Source organism: Podarcis liolepis, assembly GCF_965112155.1.
Source record: "Podarcis liolepis genome assembly, chromosome: 10".
NCBI classification, from domain to species: Eukaryota; Metazoa; Chordata; class Lepidosauria; order Squamata; family Lacertidae; genus Podarcis; species Podarcis liolepis.
In genome coordinates, this window is record NC_139562.1 from 2,307,685 (window position 1) to 2,327,038 (window position 19,354).

General features: G+C 45.7%; 1 protein-coding gene across 1 annotated transcript; it reads right to left on the bottom strand.

Annotated features, from left to right (window-relative positions):
• Positions 1–513: 513 nt before the first annotated feature.
• On the bottom strand, positions 514–19,011 carry LOC310686908 (acrosin-like). Its single transcript, XM_083461432.1, has 5 exons — positions 18,903–19,011; positions 16,704–16,907; positions 12,972–13,237; positions 10,209–10,354; positions 514–1,410 (listed from the first exon to the last, which is right to left on the bottom strand). The coding sequence occupies exons 1-5, from the start codon at positions 18,974–18,976 to the stop codon at positions 670–672; spliced, it is 1,431 nt and encodes a 476-aa protein (XP_083317558.1). The 5' UTR covers positions 18,977–19,011; the 3' UTR covers positions 514–669.
• Positions 19,012–19,354: the final 343 nt, after the last annotated feature.

Sequence of the window (19,354 nt, forward strand, 5' to 3'; positions counted from 1 at the left end):
GTGTTCTGTTCCTGTAAATAGTCCACTGTATATAATAAACACCTAACTACAAGTTCCTGGTTCCTGCTTCGTCCATCCTGTCTGCAGCCAAGTTGCCAATTGCTTCCATGGATTCTGCGTTTACTCTGCTAGGTCTGTCTAAGGTCCTGCAACTAGTCAGAAAGTTGCAAAACACCAATAGGTTTTGCCAATATGATGGACCATGAAGCCTGAGGTCAAAAGGATGCCTGGAAAAGTGGAGGGAAGAGATGCAGACAAAAAGCAGATAGGCCAGTAATCCTCTCTTGGGGCTCATCCACACTCCCTTTCATACTGCACTTTCTAGGGATTCCAGGTCTGTGCCCCAGTGGCTTTTATTTTCTGCCCTGCTACTTTCTCTGGGAGAGCCTGCATTTTACTGCTGAGTCGGAGCAAACGGCAGTCGGCTTTTCTGCAGCAACGCTGACAGCAGCGAAGGCAACATCAATTCCGAAATTTCAAAGCTTGCAATATTGGGACTCCGAGCAATCGCCATTCGAACACAAGCAAAGCGTGGCATGTCTTTATTTTTAAGCACAACGATTTCAACACATTGGATATACCGACACGCTCCATTGTGGAACACTTTGCTTGCGTAACTGAACGCTTATAAAGTTAATAAAAGGACGGGCTGCGTCACAAACGCCGACGTCAGGCTTGCAATGGCGCCCGTTTGCCAGGCCAGTCACCCCAACTGCTGCCATAGCTGACGCTGGTGATCATTTCTCTGTTCTTTTTGCGTTTTGGAATATATGGTATGAAATAATACGGGGTCGTTGTTGTGGGTGTTGTGGTAGTAGTAGTGGTGGGTGTTGTGGTAGTAGTGGTGGGTGTTGTGGTAGTAGTGGTGGGTGTTGTGGTAGTAGTGGTGGGTGTCGTGGTGGTGGTAGTGGTGGGTGTCGTGGTGGTAGTGGTGGTGGTAGTGGTGGTAGTGGTGGTAGTGGTGGTGGTAGTGGTGGTAGTGGTGGTCGTGGTTGTGGTTGTGGTGTCTGTTACAGGCTGTGGCTCTGCCCCAAAGGGCGGCAGCTGTGGAAACCGAAGCAATATGGGTCGTTTGGGTTTCTGGGGTGGCGGCTGAGGATTTGGCTCGGGTGCTGTTTCCATTTGCGGCGGGGCTAATATCTCTGACCAGTCCGACTCAGACATGTGCAGATTTGGCTCGAGTGTCGGCTCACTTTCTTCAGGCGCCTGCTCTTCCTCCTCGGTCGGCGCCGGGGGCGGTTGTGAGTTCGGCCTTGTGTAGCTCTGGATCCAGTCGAAGAAGTGCTGCGTGGAGGTGTAGACGCCGGGCTTCTGGGCTCTGGCGCAGCCCAGTCCCCAGCTGGTGATCCCCACCACCCAGTAGCGCTCGGAGCGATCCTCCCGGCACATGAGGGGCCCGCCGCTGTCGCCCTGCAGTGGGGAGAGGACAGCCGTGTGAGGAAGGGGAAGGCCAGCCACTCAGTGGAGAGAGTCCCTGCCCTGCCAGAGGAAGGTCCCAGGTTCAGTCCCCAGTGGCATCTCCAGGTGGACAGGGGGACTCCTGCCAGAAACCTGGAGGGCCATGGCTGCCGGTCAGTGTAGACAGTACTGATGGCCAGTGGTCTGACTCAGGGCTCATCCACACTGACCTTTCTAGACACAGGTCTGTGCTTCCAAGCTCAAGGTCTGAGTGCTTTTCGTTTGTTTGTCCTGCCACTTTCCCCAGGAAAACACATTCTTTCGTGTTCAATCGGAACAAAAAGCAATTTGGGTTTTTCTGCAGATTGCTGTTTTCTTCAATTCAGCGGTAAAGAGCAGCTTTTCCTGAGGAAAGGAGCAGGAATTAAAACAACCCACTTGGACATGGCACTTTAAAGTGTGGTTCAGTGCCTAGATATGCAGCAGGAAAGGAAGTATATAACAAAATAAGAAGTCATAGAAAAAAATGCTGTTCTTATTATTTTTATATAACAATATTACCTCAATATATTATTTTTATATATTACATTATATTAGTTTTAATAATAATATGTTTTAATACAGGCATAGGCAAACTCGGCCCTCCAGATGTTTTGGGACTACAACTTCCATCATCCTTGACTACTGGTCCTGTTAGCTAGGGATGATGGGAGTTGTAGTCCCAAAACATCTGGAGGGCCGAGTTTGTCTATGCCTGTTTTAATATAATAAAAATGTCAATGAATCATCAAATCATCAAATTATCGAGTTGGAAGGGGCCCATCTAGTCCACCCCTCTGCAATGCAGGAATCTCATGGTAGATGGCTACCCAACCTCTGCTTAAAAACCTCCAGGAAAGTCCCTCATCTTCCCTCTGTGCTAGGTTGTAAGAAAGTATTAGAAAGTATATTAAATGTAAGGTAATAATTATAAGTCCCCTTCATGGATCACTGCCTTGCCATGGCGAAGGGGCTTGAATAACTCAGAGAAGCTATGAGCTATGCCGTGCAGGGCCACCCAAGATGGACAGGTCATGGTGGAGAGTTTTGACCAAACGTGATCCACCTGGAGGAGGAACCGGCAAGCCACTCCAGTATCCCTGCCAAGAAAACTCCATGGACAAAGACAACAGGCATATAGAAGTTATGACGCTGGAAGATGAGCCTCTCAGGTCGGAAGGCATCCAACATGCTACTGAGGAAGAGCGGAGAACAAGTACAAGTAGATTCAGAGCTGAGGAAGCGGCTGAGCCAAAGCCGAAAGGACTCTCAAGAACTGTGGGCAAGAATCCCGTAAAAGAAATGGAGTGGCCCTCATAGTCAACAAAAGAGTGCCGAAAGCTGTACTGGGATGCAATCTCAAAAAATGATAGAATAATATCGATACGAATCCAAGGCAGACCTTTTAACATCACAGTAATCCAAGTTTATGCACCAACTGCTGAAGAAACTGAAACTGACCAATTCTATGAAGACTTACAACAACTTATAGAAATGACACCAAAGAAGGATGTTCTTCTCATTATAGGGGATTGGAATGCTAAAGTAGGGAGTCAAGAGATAAAAGGAACAACTGGCAAGTTTGGCCTTGGAGATCAAAATGAAGCAGGGCAAAGGCTAATAGAGTTCTGCCAAGAGAACAAGCTGGGATTCAAGCCTCATCATGGGACTGAAACTGCCTTGGTCGCACTGGTTGATGATCTCCGGCGGGCGAGGGACAAAGGTGAGAGCTGTTTCCTAGTTCTGCTGGATCTCTCAGCGGCGTTTGATGCCATCGACCATAACATCCTTCTGGACCGTCTTGAGGGGCTGGGAGCTGGGGGCACTGTCATACAGTGGTTCCGCTCCTTCCTCCTGGGCCGTGTTCAGAAAGTGGTGGGGGGGGGGATGAGTGTTCAGATCCCTGGGCTCCCACTTGTGGGGTGCCTCAGGGTTCTGTCCTCTCCCCCATGCTTTTCAACATTTACATGCAGCCGCTGGGAGAGATCATCAGGGGGTTTGGGCTGGGTGTTCATTAGTATGCGGATGATACCCAGCTCTACCTCTCTTTTAAATCAGAACCAGTGAAGGCGGTGAAGGTCCTGTGTGAGTGTCTGGAGGCAGTTGGAGGATGGATGGTGGCTAACAGATTGAGATTGAATCCTGACAAGACAGAAGTACTGTTTTTGGGGGACAGGAGGCGGGCAGGTGTGGAGGATTCCCTGGTCCTGAATGGGGTAACTGTGCCCCTGAAGGACCAGGTGCACAGCCTGGGAGTCATTTTGGACTCACAGCTGTCCATGGAGGCACAGGTCAAATCTGTGTCCAGGGCAGCTGTTTACCAGCTCCATCTGGTACGTAGGCTGAGACCCTATCTCCCTGCGGACTGCCTCGCAAGAGTTGTGCATGCTCTGGTTATCTCCCACTTGGACTACTGCAATGCGCTCTACAAGGGGCTACCTTTGAAGGTGACCTGGAAACTACAACTAATCCAGAATGCGGCAGCTAGACTGGGGACTGGGAGTGGCTGCCGAGACCATATAACACCGGTCTTGAAAGACCTACATTGGCTCCCAGGATGTTTCCGAGCACAATTCAAAGTGTTGGTGCTGACCTTTAAAGCCCTAAACGGCCTCAGTCCAATATATCTGAAGGAGCGTCTCCACCCCCATCGTTCTACCCGGACACTGAGGTCCAGCACTGAGGGCCCTCCTGGCGGTTCCCTCCCTGCGAGAAGCCAAGTTACAGGGAACTAGGCAGAGGGCCTTCTCGGTAGTGGCGCCTTCCCTGTGGAACGCCCTCCCACCAGATGTCAAAGAGAACAACAACTACCAGACTTATAGAAGACATCTGAAGGCAGCCCTGTTTAGGGAGGCTTTTAATGTTTGATGTATCACAGTATTTTAATATTTCTTGGAAGCTGCCCAGAGTGGCTGGGGAAGCCCAGCCAGATGGGCGGGGTATAAATAATAAATTATTATTATGGTCATCACAAACACTCTTTTCCAACAACAGAAGAGATGACTCTACACATGGATATCACCAGATGGGCAGCATCGGAATCAGATTGAATATATTCTCTGCAGCCAAAGATGGAGAAGCTCTATACAGTCAGCAAAAACAAGACCTGGAGCTGACTGTGGCTCAGATCATCAGCTTCTTATAGCAAAATTCAAGCTTAAACTCAAGAAAGTAGGAAAAACCACTGGGCCGGTAAGATACATTCTAAATCAAATCCCTTAGGAATACACAGTGGAAGTGAGGAACAGGTTTAAGGATTTTGATTTGGTGGACAGAGTGCCTGAAGAACTATGGGTGGAGGCTCGTTACATTATACAGGAGGCAGCAACAAAAACCATCCCAATGAAAAGGAAAAGCAAGAAAGCAAAGTGGCTGTCCAACGAGGCCTTACAAATAGCGGGGGAGAGAAGGCAAGAAAAATGCGAAGGAGATAGTGAGAGATACAGGAAATTGAATGCAGATTTCCAAAAAATAGCAAGAAGAGACAAGAAGGCCTTCTTAAACGAGCAATGCAAAGAAATAGAGGAAAACAATAGAATAGGAAAAACAAGAGATTTGTTCAAGAAAATTGGAGATATGAAAGGAACATTTCGTACAAAGATTACCATAATAAAAGACAAAAGTGGAAAGGACCTAACAGAAGCAGAAGACATCAAGAAGAGGTGGCAAGAATACACAGAGGAATTATACCAGAAAGATATGGATGTCTCGTACACCCCAGGTAGTGTGGCTGCTGACCTTGAGCCAGACATCCTGGAGAGTGAAGTCAAATGGGCCTTAGAAAGCACTGCTAATAACAAGGCCAGTGGAAGTGATGATATTCCAGCTGAACTATTTAAACTTTTAAACAATGATGCTGTTAAGGTGCTACACTCAATATGCCAGCAAATTTGGAAAACTCAGCAGTGGCCAGAGGATTGGAGAAGATCAGTCTACATCCCAATCCCAAAGAAGGGCAGTGCCAAAGAATGCTCCAACTATCGCACAATTGCACTCATTTCACACGCTAGCAAGGTTATGCTTAAAATTCTACAAGGAAGGCTCAAGCAGTATGTGGACCAAGAACTCCCAGAAGTGCAAGCTGGATTTAGAAGAGGCAGAGGAACCAGAGACCAAATTGCAAACATGCACCAGATTATGGAGAAAGCTAGAGAGTTCCAGAAAGACATCTGCTTCATTGACTATGCAAAAGCCTTTGACTGTGTCGACCACAGCAAACTATGGTAAGTTCTTAAAGAAATGGGAGTGCCTGATCACCTCATCTGTCTCCTGAGAAATCTCTTTGTGGGACAAGAAGCTACAGTTAGAACTGGATATGGAACAACTGATTGGTTCAAACTTGGGAAAGGAGTTTGACAAGGCTGTATATTGTCTCCCTGCATATTTAGCTTATATGCAGAATTCATCACGCGAAAGGCTGGGCTGGATGAATCCCAAGCTGGAATTAAGATCACCGGAAGAAATATCAACAACCTCAGATATGCAGATGGCACAACCTTGATGGCAGAAAGTGAGGAGGAATTAAAGAACCTTTTATTGAGGGTGAAAGAGGAGAGCGCAAAATATGGTCTGAAGCTCAACATCAAAAAAACGAAGATCATGGCCACTGGTCCCATCACCTCCTGGCAAATAGAAGGGGAAGAAATGGAGGCAGTGAGAGATTTTACTTTCTTGGGCTCCATGATCACTGCAGATGGTGACAGCAGCCACGAAATTAAAAGACGCCTGCTTCTTGGGAGGAAAGCAATGACAAACCTAGACAGCATCTTAAAAAGCAGAGACATCAACTTTCCAACAAAGGTCCATACAGTTAAAGCCTTGGTTTTCCCAGTAGTGATGTATGGAAGTGAAAGCTGGACCATAAAGAAGGCTGATCTCCGAAGAATGGATGCTTTTGAATTATGGTGCTGGAGGAGACCCTTGAGTGTCCCATGGACTGCAAGAAGATCAAATACATCCATTCTTATTTTTTTTATAAGAAATTTATTAAGATTTTCAAAATATTACAAAAAAAAAATTCAAAAAAAATACAAAATAAAAATAATTAAAAACAACTCAGTCTTTCCATTACTTATTTTTCATTAGTTTCCCGGACCTCCTCACGCCTCCCTTTTTTGTATTCCAATTCAGTTTGTTGGTTCAGCAAATCCTTCCCCTCTTTATTTATCCTAATCTTTAATCTTAAAATATTGTATAGTAACATTAAATCTTTACCTATTAGTAATCCATTTTTCATATTCCCTTATAGTATTGCAGCTAAAAACCACTTAGTTTCTATCCAACATCATTCTAGCATTCATTAATTTTACAATATTTCTGTAAATAGTCTTTAAATTTCTTCCAATCTTCTTCCACCAACTCTGGGAGCCAGTGTGATGTAGTGGTTAAGAGCGGTAGTCTCGTAATCTGGGGAACCGGGTTCGTGTCTCCGCTCCTCCACATGCAGCTGCTGGGTGACCTTGGGCCAGTCACACTTCTTTGAAGTCTCTCAGCCCCACTCACCTCATAGAGTGTTTGTTGTGGGGGAGGAAGGGAAAGGAGAATGTTAGCTGCTTTGAGACTCCTTAGGGTAGTGATAAAGCGGGATAGCAAATCCAAACTCTTCTTCTTCTTCTTCTCCCTGGTCTCAGATTCTGCCAGTCATTTCCGCCAGTTCCATATAGTCAATCACCTTCATCTGCCATTCTTCCAGAGTGGGTAGATCTTGTGTCTTCCAATACTTTGCGATGAGTATTCTTGCTGCTGTTGTGGCATACATAAAAAAAGTTCTGTCCTTCTTTGGCACCAATTGGCTGACTATGCCCAGGAGAAAGGCCTCTGGTTTCTTCAAGAAGGTATATTTAAATACTTTTTTTCAATTCATTATAGATCATCTCCCAGAAAGCCTTAATCCTTGGGCACATCCACCAAAGGTGAAAGAATGTACCTTCAGTTTCTTTACATTTCCAACATTTGTTATCGGGCAAATGATAGATTTTTGCAAGCTTGACTGGGGTCATGTACCACCTGTTACCATTTTCATAATATTCTCTCTTAAGGCATTACATGCCGTAAACTTCATACCTGTGGTCCATAACTGTTCCCAGTCAGCCATCATTATATTAAACATAACAGATTTCACCGTTTCATCCTGAGTATTCCATTTCAACAGCAGATTGTACATCCTTGACAAAATCTTAGTATTGGGTTCTAACAGTTCTGTTTCTAATTTTGATTTCTCTACCTGGAAACCAATTTTCTTGTCTGAATTATATGCCTCCATTATCTGATAATAATGAAGCCAATCTCGCACTTTATTTTTTAGTTTCTCAAAACTCTGCAATTTCAGTCTATCTCCCTCTTGTTCCAGAATTTCCCAATATTTTGGCCATTTGGTCTCCATATTGAGCTTTTTCTGTGCTTTGGCTTCCATCGATGACAGCCACCTTGGGGTTTTATTTTCCAATAAATCCTTATATCTTATCCAAACATTAAACAATGCTTTCCTGACAATATGGTTCTTAAATGCTTTGTGTGCTTTGACTTTATCATACCACAGATATGCATGCCATCCAAATACATTGTTAAAACCTTCTAAATCCAAAATGTCTGTGTTTTCAAGAAGCAGCCATTCTTTCAACCAGCAAAAAGTTGCTGATTCATAGTAAAGTTTAAAGTCTGGCAGGGCAAATCCACCTCTTTCCTTTGCATCTGTTAGAATTTTAAATTTTATTCTAGGCTTCTTGCCCTGCCAGACAAATCTAGAAATATCTGTCTGCCACTTCTTGAAACAGTCCATTTTATCCACAATTTGTAATGTTTGAAACAAGAACAACATTCTAGGCAATACATTCATTTTTATCGCAGCAATACGACCCAACAGTGAAAGCTTCAAATTTGACCAAATTTCTAAATCTTTTTTCACTTTGGCCCAGCATTTTTCATAATTGTCTTTAAATAAATTTCCATTTTTTGCTGTCGTTTTAATCCCCAGGTATTTCACTTTCTTAACCACTGTTAAGCCTGTCTCGTATGTATGGAAGTGAGAGCTGGACCATAAAGATGGCTGATCGCCGAAGAATTGATGCTTTTGAATTATGGTGCTGGAGGAGACTCTTGAGTGTCCCATGGACTGCAAGAAGATCAAACACATCCATTCTTAAGGAAATCAGCCCTGAGTGCTCACTGGAAGGACAGATCATGAAGCTGAGGCTCCAAGACTTTGGCCACCTCATGAGAAGAGAAGACTCCCTGGAAAAGACCCTGATGTGGGGAAAGATTGAGGGCACAAGCAGAAGGGGACGACAGAGGACGAGATGGTGGGACAGTGTTCTCGAAGCTATAAACATGAATCTGACCAAGCTGCAGGAGGCAGTGGAAGACAGGAATGCCTGGCGTGCTCTGGTCCAGGGGGTCATGAAGAGTCGGACACGACTGAATGACTAAACAACAACAACAATAATAATAATTATAAGTACAGTCAAAATCACAAATGTCAGCTATATTGGCAAATGATGGGAAGTCTATATTTATTTTACTTTGGTTTCTTGTTGTTGTTTTACTTTACTTCATGTACCATTATATGATTTTAGCTTAGCTGATATCTAAGTGGAATTAGAAGGTTAAATTAACATTCTAAGTTAAACTAATTTAAATATATATATATAGTATATGTGTGAAGTTAAATCTGTAATGACATTAACGGATTTCAATAAAGAATTTTTTCATCCAAAAAACCTCCCCAAAAAACTCGAGCTTCGGTGAGGTGCCATCTTTTGTAAGGTGCTGTTTCTCTGGGACGTTTGCAAATCGCTTTGACTTGCACGCAGAAGGTGCTAGGTTTCATGAGACTGGGACCATGTAAGTTTTCTGAATGGCACAGAACACAATGGTGGCAGATGCCCTCATTTTATCCCCTTGCCAGTGGTGGACTCTCCTTCCTTGGAGGTTTTACAGCAGAGATTGGATGGCCCTCTGTCCAGGATGCTTTACCTGAGATTTAGGGAAGCTTTTAATGTTTGATGTATCACAGTATTTTAATATTCTTTTGGAAGCCGCCCAGAGTGGCTGGGGAAACCCAGCCAGATGGGCGGGGTATAAATAATAAATTATTATTAGTATTCCTGCATTGCGGATGGGGGGTGAGCTAGATGTCCCCCTGGGGTCCTGTCAGGGAACTGCCATCGCAGTCAGGAGTGGAGGAAGGGCTCCCGAGCGATGCCGGAGAAGGTCCCAGCAGGAAAAGAGGGGACTCAGTAACCAGGGAAGGAAATCAGCGTTACACCAGGGAGAAAGGCGGGCGGAGGCGGGCTTCGGAGGGATGGCTCCAGGACTCTTTGCCAGAGACCAGCGGGGAGAGCATTGGTCCTCCACTGACCACACCCACCCTGCGCAGAAGACTTCCGCGCAGGGAGGCTAGGCGGAGACTATCCGTCAAGGAACTTTTATGTTGGAAGAAGTTCAGGAAACGCCCACTGACGGATTCTGCCAGTGACTGAGACAGACGCGGAATCAGGACTGTCCAGCCAGGGAAAGGTTTATCCAGGCAACCTCACCGAGAGTGGCGGCAACTTACGCACGAGCAACCCCCCAATTCCCATTACAGGTCCCTTCCAATGATTCTACTCCCCTTTTAAACACTTGGCCTTGATGCTTGCTGGGGCACACCTCGGCCCTGCTTTGTAACTTTTCCTCAGCACTAGCCGGTGATAAGAGAATTGAAGAAGTATCTGGCTAAAGACGCAGGAAAGTTGGAAGATGCAGGTGAGTGGCAGCAGCCCAAATTCACATACCTGGCAAGTGTCAATGCCTCCTGCCTCGAACCCTGCACACAGGTTGTTGACTCTGATGCTTCCATAGTACCAGGAAGTGCTATTGCACCTTTCTTGGGAAATAAGTTCCACTTTGGCCTCCTTCAAGATGTCGGATGGAGCATTCGCTGTAAGGAGAAAACAGTTACGAAATTTCTACATGCACAGGACCCGTCCAGTGAACGCTCCAGCCTTTTTCTCTGTTGTCTACTCAGTTTCTATTCCCGGGAAAAACCCTTAGAACCAGCCATCCTTCGCCTCCCTATGTGGTGAGTTATGCTAAGAAGGCTGTTTGACCCAGTAGCTCCTTGCCAGGGACTAGGGCTGGGGGTTCCCATTCCCTGGCGAATCTCACTCCATGTGCTTGACTGGGTCAATAAAAGAAGTCAATATCAGAATGTGTGCAGAGGCAGAACTTCTGAAATAGGTGCAGATCGACTTGCACAAAGGCGAGAGTTGGGCCATTGTAAGTCTAAAAACAGACTACAGTTCAGTGTTCAAAATTCCCATTGTTCTGGGAGTGCCTAAATGAATACCTCCAAAGTCAAGCTTCGAGGACAGAAATCTGGCTGAGTCTGGAATAACCTTGTGAATTGAAAGGATAAGAAAGAGGGATTTATATCTAGATGCTAGGATAGAGATGATCAGGAAAACAGGAAGACACAATGAGAGATAAAGGAGGTGCTGTGGGATTGGTGGAAGTCAATATCTTCTTGTTGTTTTAGTGTTTATAGTATTAACTTGTAAGATATGGATTTGTGTGTTTTTTTGTTCCTTTCTTTAGTTTTCGAATGTTGGTTTTTGTGTGTTGTGTATTAGCATTTTCCGATATTTTTCGTGTTGTTGTGTGGAAAATACTAAAAAAAAATATTTTTTTTTAAAATTCCCATTGTTCTAGGCGCATTTTGCAATGGGATTTTATTAGGGCAAGCGATTTCTGAGCTCTGCGCGCAGTACTGCACCTAAAATTTCAGATTAAAACAGCAGAGTGGAAGGAAAGGAGGACCTTTTTCTGCCTCCCCACTTCCAGCTACTCTCTGAAGACAGGAGAAGAGACCCCCTTAAGAATATTAGGGGGGTGGGCAGCAGAAGGACTAGAGTAGACCATGTGAAAAACAAACATAATATTTTAGCTGCAGTTCATTCACTTTCAGCTTTGTATTCTTGTTATTAAAAAGCGTGCCTAGACATTCTGTTGTTGTGCCCATGACCTAGTCTTAAGGTGTCATTTAGCTCCTAGCTTCCATATCTCAGTTTCTAGCTTTCATATCTCTGTTTCTAACACTGCTACAGTTTATGAGATGTTTGTGTCTTAGCCATACCTTCAGAGTGACATATTGAATGATTTCATTTTCCATTCAGTGATTTTAACTACATTTCCTCAGGGCTTATTATTTGAAGGGCTGTACCAGGGCTTGCCACTCTGGTGCCAAACCAGATGTTGTTGGACTCCAACTCCCATAATCCTCTACCATGGGTGATGCTGGGTGGGGTCGATGGAAGATGGTGTTGAACAACATTTATAGGTCATCAGGTTTGCCTAAGCCCGGCATGTCCAAAGTCTGTTTGGGGGGGCCTAATCCTGTTCAATCCTGGCAGTTTATTTCCTGTGGTAAAAAACCCCTCAAAAACTCAAACCCTAAAAAAAGGTCAATAAGTTTAGTTAGCCCTTTGGTCACTTCATCAAATCTGGCCCTCTTTGAAAAAAGTTTGGACACCAGGGCCTAAACTGTGCAGTATACTTGAGTACACTCTTTGCAGCCCATATAAATCTGTGCACCCTTTCCTGTTTCCTCTTCATCCCTAGGCCCCACTTTTGTGCATTGTTCTGTCTTTTTGGAAACCATTTGTCCTGTTCCAACTTTGCATATCAAAGGACGTGACTTGAATTGGGACAATAACCCACAGACTTGAACTGGTTTCATAGTTATCTCACCAAGGGACCCTGGGTTGAGTGTCAAGAGATCTCTAACACATTCATCCCAACATCCTCATGAACTACAATTCCCAGGATTCACTGGGGAAAGCAACAACAGTTACACTGATATAGAGCCAAACTGAGTTTGTAGACTACAGCTTGAAGTCCAATATTACACGGTGTGTCTATTTTTCTCCTTTGACGCCTTCACTCTTTCTCTCTTGGCTTTGCCACCCCTTTCCTGCTTTCCTCTCTTCTTTTGAAACAGGGGTAGGCAACCTAAGGCCCGGGGGCCGGATCTGGCCCAATTGCCTTCTCAATCCAGCCCGTGGACAGTCCAGAAATCAGCGTGTTTTTACATGAGTACAATGTGTGCTTTTATTTAAAATGCATCTCTGAGTTATTTTTGGGGAATAGGAATTCGTTCATATTTTTTCCCAAAATATAGTCCGGCCCACCACATGGTCTGAGGGACGGTGGACTAGCCCACGGCTGAAAAAGGTTGCTGACCCCTGTTTTAAAAGCCAACATAACCGTTCTTAGCTCAAGGCATCTCAGTTATGACCTCAGCCCACCAGCTGCAGCCCCAAAGTGTATGGAGATCATATGCCCTTGGCTCACGGTACAGCTTTTCTGCTGCAAACTTCTGATTTTGCAGCATTGATGCTTTTAGGGTCTTGGAGGCTGGGTTTTTTGGGGGTGGGGTGGGGGAGAGAGACTGCCAGCAGAGACTGGGCTTCCTTCTGATCAATCACACGGTTGTTCCACTGCTTCCCATCCTGTCCCAGGCCTAAAGGAGCATCAGGGCATTGCTGCATCTCTCTCACATTTCTCATGCGTGTAACCCCAGCCAGCGATGTAGCAATGGGCCATGGCAGACACGTCCACAAAGCTCTCTGGCAGGCAGGCAGGCTGGATGTAGTCACTGCACTGGATCGGGTCATCCAGCTCTATCAAAGCGATGTCGTTGACTTGCTGCTGTGGGATGTAGTTCTCGTGCTCCACCACCCTCTTGAGGAAACGCACCTCCGCATCAGGGCCAGGCCGGGAGAGCACGGTGGAACCCAACAGCAGCTCCCAATTTTCTAGATATCTAGAGCAGAGAAAGAAAACAGGAAGCGTCTTATGCAACACTTTACCCATTTACCCCAGTATTGTCTGCTGTGATGGACAGCAGCTCTGACCACAGCTGACCAGAGTTGAACCTGGGACCATTTGATGGCAGTGCCCATGCTCTACCACTGAGTTCTGCCCCTTCCCCAAGAAGGGGAGCGTAAGCTAGCACTGGGGTTGCCAGAGTGGCACCCATGGGTGCAATGACCCCCTTCATGCTTTTCCTTGGCGCCTGTGTGAAATCTCCGCCTCTCTCCCTCCACTCTCAACATCTTTATCAACGACTTGGATGATGGACTCAAGGGCATCCTGATCAAATTTGCAGATGACATCAAACTGGGAGGGGTGGCTAACACCCCAGAGGACAGGATCACACTTCAAAACGACCTTGACAGACTAGAGAACTGGGCAAAAACAAACAAGATGAATTTTAACAGGGAGAAATGTAAAGTATTGCACTTGGGCAAAAAAATGAGAGGCACAAATACAAGATGGGTGACACCTGGCTTGAGAGCAGTACATGTGAAAAGGATCTAGGAGTCTTGGTTGACCACAAACGTGACATGAGCCAACAGTGTGACGCGGCAGCTAAAAAAGCCAATGCAATTCTGGGCTGCATCAATAGGAGTATAGCATCTAGATCAAGGGAAGTAATAGTGCCACTGTATTCTGCTCTGGTCAGACCACACCTGGAGTACTGTGTCCAGTTCTGGGCACCACAATTCAAGAAGGACACTGACAAACTGGAACGTGTCCAGAGGAGGGCAACCAAAATGGTCAAAGGCCTGGAAACGATGCCTTATGAGGAACGGCTAAGGGAGCTGGGCATGTTTAGCCTGGAGAAGAGGAGGTTAAGGGGTGATATGATAGCCATGTTCAAATACATAAAAGGATGTCACATAGAGGAGGGAGAAAGGTTGTTTTCTGCTGCTCCAGAGAAGTGGACACGGAGCAATGGATCCAAACTACAAGAAAGAAGATTCCACCTAAACATTAGGAAGAACTTCCTGACAGTAAGAGCTGTTTGACAGTGGAATTTGCTGCCAAGGAGTGTGGTGGAGTCTCCTTCTTTGGAGGTCTTTAAGCAGAGGCTTGACAACCATATGTCAGGAGTGCTCTGATGGTGTTTCCTGCTTGGCAGGGGGTTGGACTCGATGGCCCTTGTGGTCTCTTCCAACTCTATGATTCTATGATTCTATGATTCTATGAATGCTCACTGTCCTCTTCATGAGGTCAGAAAAGCCCTGCAGTATGGTCAGAGCAAAAGAGGCCCATCTAGTCCAACATCCTGTCCTTACAGTGGCCAATGAGATGTCCCAGTGAGAAGTCAGCAAGCAGGACTTGAGTGTGACAGTGTGGGATGTGTCATCACTGAAGCAGTCAAACACAGCATTTCCTGTTGCCTAGAGTGGACACGGAAGTGAGAGCTGGACCATAAAGAAGGCTGCTCACCGAAGAATTGATGTTTTTGAATTATGGCACTGGAGGAGACTCTTGAGAGTCCCATGGACTGCAAGAAGATCAAACCTATCCATTCTGAAGGAAATCAGCCCTGAGTGCTCCCTGGAAGGACAGATCCTGAAGCTGAGGCTCCAAGACTTTGGCCACCTCAGGTGAGGAGAAGACTCCCTGGAAAAGACCCTGGTGTTGGGAAAGGTGGAGGGCACAAGGAGAAGGGGGACGACAGAGGACGAGATGGTGGGATAGTGTTCTCGAAGCTACCAGCATGAGTTTGACCAAACTGCAGAAGGCAGTGGAAGGCAGGAGTGCCTGGTGTGCTCTGGTCCAGGGGGTCACGAAGAGTCAGACACAACTAAATGACTAAACAACAACAGTGGACACACAGGGGAATGTGGCTCCAGAGAGGGAAGACTTCCTGTCATACCTGCCGTGGAGCCTCCTCCCCCTTTGTGTGACCAGGTAGATGGGCATGGTCCTAGCAGACCCTACAAAAGGGCTAGCCATGCAGCCATCTTCCCCCTTTTGCTCTTTTCCTCTTTTGCCATCTTCCTCTCTTCTGACTCTTAGCCAGCAGCACATGGCTCACTCTTCCAGAGGATGGAAGCCACAAGGTAGAAAGTCTGAGGCCTAGCTCAAACTTCTTTTCTCTACACATGTTCCTGTAACTACAAGATAAAGCCTGCCTTCAGGACAATACTGTGAACTGAATGTACGGTAAGTAAGCTTTACTCTTTGTTATGTACTGAGCTTGGATCCTAGAACAATAGGCAGGTAGGATCCTAGAACGCAACAACCAGTTGGCTTGCAGGAGCAGCCCAATCAGGCTCTAGGAGGGAAGCAGAGTCAGCCAATCACACAGGACCCATTGTGTAAATAATGTATCTAAATCCCAAGGTTTTGAGGGAAATTCATTCATTACGAGCTGCAATAAAGAGCATGAAATCACTACGTGACTTGTCGTGTTATTACAGTGGTACCTCTGGATGCGAATGGGATCTGTTCTGGAGCCCCGTTCACTTCCTGAGTAGAACGCAATCGGCGACTGTGCATGCACGGGTCAAGTTTCGCCACTTCTGCGCATGTGTGTGACATCATTTTGAGCATCTGCGCATGCATGAGTGGTGAAACCCGGAAGTAATGAGTTCCGTTACTTCTGGGATGCCTCAGAGCGTAACCTGAAAACGCTCAACCTGAATCATATTTAACCCAAGGTATGACTATATTTTTAAGAGGGATGTTATGTACTGAGTTGAATAGGATCCAAACTGAAGCAGTCTGATTGGTCCTAGAACAATAGGATCCAAATTGCAGCAGTCTGATTGGTCCTAGAACAATAGGATTCAGAATGCAGCAGTCTGATTGGTCCTAGAACAATGCAGCAGTATGATTGGTTGGCAGGAACCACCCAATCATTCTCCAGATAGAAGCGAATCCACAACCTGATTGGCTTACAGTAGAATTCCAGAATTAGCCAATCATGTGCAGCCCATTGTGTAAATAATGTATATAAAGCAGATACTTTGAGGGGACATTCATTCATTCCTCCTCACCACTATGAGCTGAATAAAGAGCATGATATCACTTTGCGACTCTGAGTATATTTCAAGGGAAATAAAAGGGGAAACTTACTAAGAACAATCCAGACTGGACAAGCCAGTCTGGATTGCTCAACTCAAGTGATTCTAACGAATCCATCAGCTTGGTGCCAGCAATGTACAGGGGAATGTGCTCTGCTGCTTGCTCACTAGTGGGAGTGAGGAGGGATAGTATGCAATCAATATATCCTCTCCTACTTTCCTCAACATTCCCACAGACAGCAACTGTCTCCACTTGCGATTCTCAGCAGCTGGTATTCAGAAGCATGAGGGGCAGAGCATAGCAACTGTGGCTTATAGGCACTGACAGCTTGACCTCTGTGGTTTTGTCCAGTCCTCTTTTAAAGCCGCCCTACAAGTCTGTTTCTCGCCCCAGATCCTTTGGCTCACCTCTTATCTCTAAAGCAGTGGGCTGCGGTCAGAATCCACTTGGCGCTGATGAGGGACCCTCCGCAGGTGTGCTGATAACCTGACCGGAAAGGTGTCCGGATGCTGACCATCCAAGGCCAGGTTCCTGGCAAGGTGTTGACGCCTCCCCCCATCTGAAGGGAGCTGCTGTGGCTGGATGCCAAGGGGCGCCTCCCACAAACTCCACTGGAAAGGAGAACAGCGGAAAGAGCATCAAGGGTACCAGCAGGATTTATTCCTTGGTTAGCTTATATATCCTGCCCTTCAATAGCTTCTCCAAGACGATTTACATCACTGTCAGAAATGAAAATGTTGCGCTTTTCCTCCACCAAAGACCAGAAGGTTACAACAGCTAATGTATACCTGAAGGAGCGTCTCCACCCCCATCATTTAGCCTGGACACTGAGATCCAGCTCCGAGGGTCTTCTGGCGGTTCCCTCATTGCGAGAAGTGAGGTAACAGGGAACCAGACAGAGGGCCTTCTCGGTAGTGGCGCCCGCCCTGTGGAACGCCCTCCCTTCAGATGTGAAGGAAATAAGCAGCTATCCTATCTTTAAAGGACATCTGAAGGCAGCTCTGTTCAGGGAAGTTTTTAATATTTAATGCTGTGCTGTTTTTAACACTCGATTGGGAGCCGCCCAGAGTGGCTGGGGAGACTCAGCCAGATGGGTGGGGTATAAACAAATTATTATTATTATTATTATTATTATTATTATTATTATTATTATTTTATTTTATAATGTTATGTACTAAGCTTGGATCCTACAACAATAGGCAAGTAGGATCCTAGAATGCAACAACTGATTGGCCTGCAGGAGAAGACCAATCAGGCTCCAGGAGGGAAGCAGAATCAGCCAATCAGAAGGGACTCATTGTGTAAATAATGTATATAAAAGCCTGAGGTTTGGGGGGTAATTCAATCACTGTTTTACAAGCTGCAATAAAGAGCATGAAATCACTACAGGACTCCGAGCAGATTTCAACTAAGTAAGCGCCAACTCGCTTAGAAGCTTATCTTTAACAGAGCTTGTGGTTAGAACACCTGAAAACAGGGCATCTTGCAGCTGAAATGGGGTTTATCTATACACTTCAGCAGATATAGAATCTGTGTCCCAGGGGACCAGGGCCCTGCAGGATTTAACCTCCTTCCGCAGGGCCTGTAAGACAGAGCTATTCTGCCTGGCTTTCAATTTGAACTTAGCCTGATCTTTTATTCCCCTTCCTTCCCTCCCTCTCCCCTTTTTATGAAGATTACCCGCTCTGGGATCTCACAGCTCATTCTCCCCTGGTCTCCTCGCTGGCTCAAATAGGACTAATTTAGCCAGCTAATGTTTATTGGATGGATTCCCCCCCCCAATTGATTTTTGAATTCCGAATTTATTGTTATTCATGTTTTATACCGTATTTTATGCTGTTTTTTGTTGCATCAATTAAGTGTTTTAAATTTGTTGTTAGCTGCCCTGAGTCCGGTTTTCTGAACTGGGAAGGGTGATATGGAAAAAAAATTATTATTATTATTATTATTATTATTATTATTATTATTATTTCCAATTCTTTCAGGAGCTGAACCCAACTCTTCTAAATTCAGGGGAAGTAGGCTATCCTATTCTCCCAGAAGGGGTCCACCTCTCCGCATTACTTATGCTGCCTCTCAGAGGGGTGATTTGTAGGATCAACAATTTCGGTGGCATCCTAAAAAGAAAGCTCTGTTATGTACTGAAGTTCTCACCCTGGGCCAGCAGGGGGATACTGTAGATAGTTATGCAAATAAGGGATCGAAAGTGATGTTCAGTGATTGGATAGTTTTAGAAAATTGTTACAGTTACATTGTACTGGAGCTCTATATAAGCAGGCTGACTGTGAACCCTTCAGTTCAGTTCTGGTCTGGCCTGTGAATAAACAAGAGCTGTTTGAAGAATCGCTGTGTCGTCTGATATGTTCAACCACAACTTGACAAGCTCAACAACTTGTGGGGTATCCTGGTTTTTACTTTTTGAAAGACTGCAACCCTAGGTAACTAGTAGCACCCAAGCCTGTCCCCAGCCTGGCAAAGCGATGCGCCCTGCAGGCTGTGGAACTGATGCCGTCTGCATAATTCAGCTTTCTGGGAAAGACATCTTTGCAATGAGCTAGTGGGTATCATCCAGGGGAACAGCGACTGCTCTTGCTGTGGTCACTCACCTGCAGCTGTCATCTGCGGCACGCATAGGGCAGGTTGTGAGGAGGGCCAGGAGAGCGAGAAGCAGCCTTCTCATCCTCTTTGCGATTGCTGCTTCCTGCTCTCTCGCCACTTGACATCATATAGAACTATGTTCTATATGACATCACACAGAAGTGCCAGCAGTTGTTCTTTAGTTTCCTTTGGAACGAGTCATTGAGCCCCAGGAAGGTGCATTGAGAAGTCTCAGGGCTGCACCAGGGATACATTCAAGCACCTGAGCATGGAGCTAGAGGGAAACTGGGAAGGAACCTTTAACTCTTTGTTCACCATGCCCAGCTGAAGAGGAGGATTGCCATAACCCCGCAGAGTGCTTGAAGATACCGTATTTTTCGCTCTATAAGACGCACCAGACCACAAGACGCACCTTGTTTTTGGAGGAGGAAAACAAGAAAAAAAATATTCTGAATCTCAG

Coding starts and splice junctions, on each gene's coding strand:
- LOC310686908 (XM_083461432.1), bottom strand. CDS start 18,976: ATGAGAAGGCTGCTTCTCGCTCTCCTGGCCCTCCTCACAACCTGCCCT. Junction 10,355..12,971: donor GGGTTACACGCATGAGAAAT/GTGAGAGAGATG, acceptor TTCTCCTTACAG/CGAATGCTCCATCCGACATC. Junction 1,411..10,208: donor GAGGCATTGACACTTGCCAG/GTATGTGAATTT, acceptor TCCCCACTGCAG/GGCGACAGCGGCGGGCCCCT.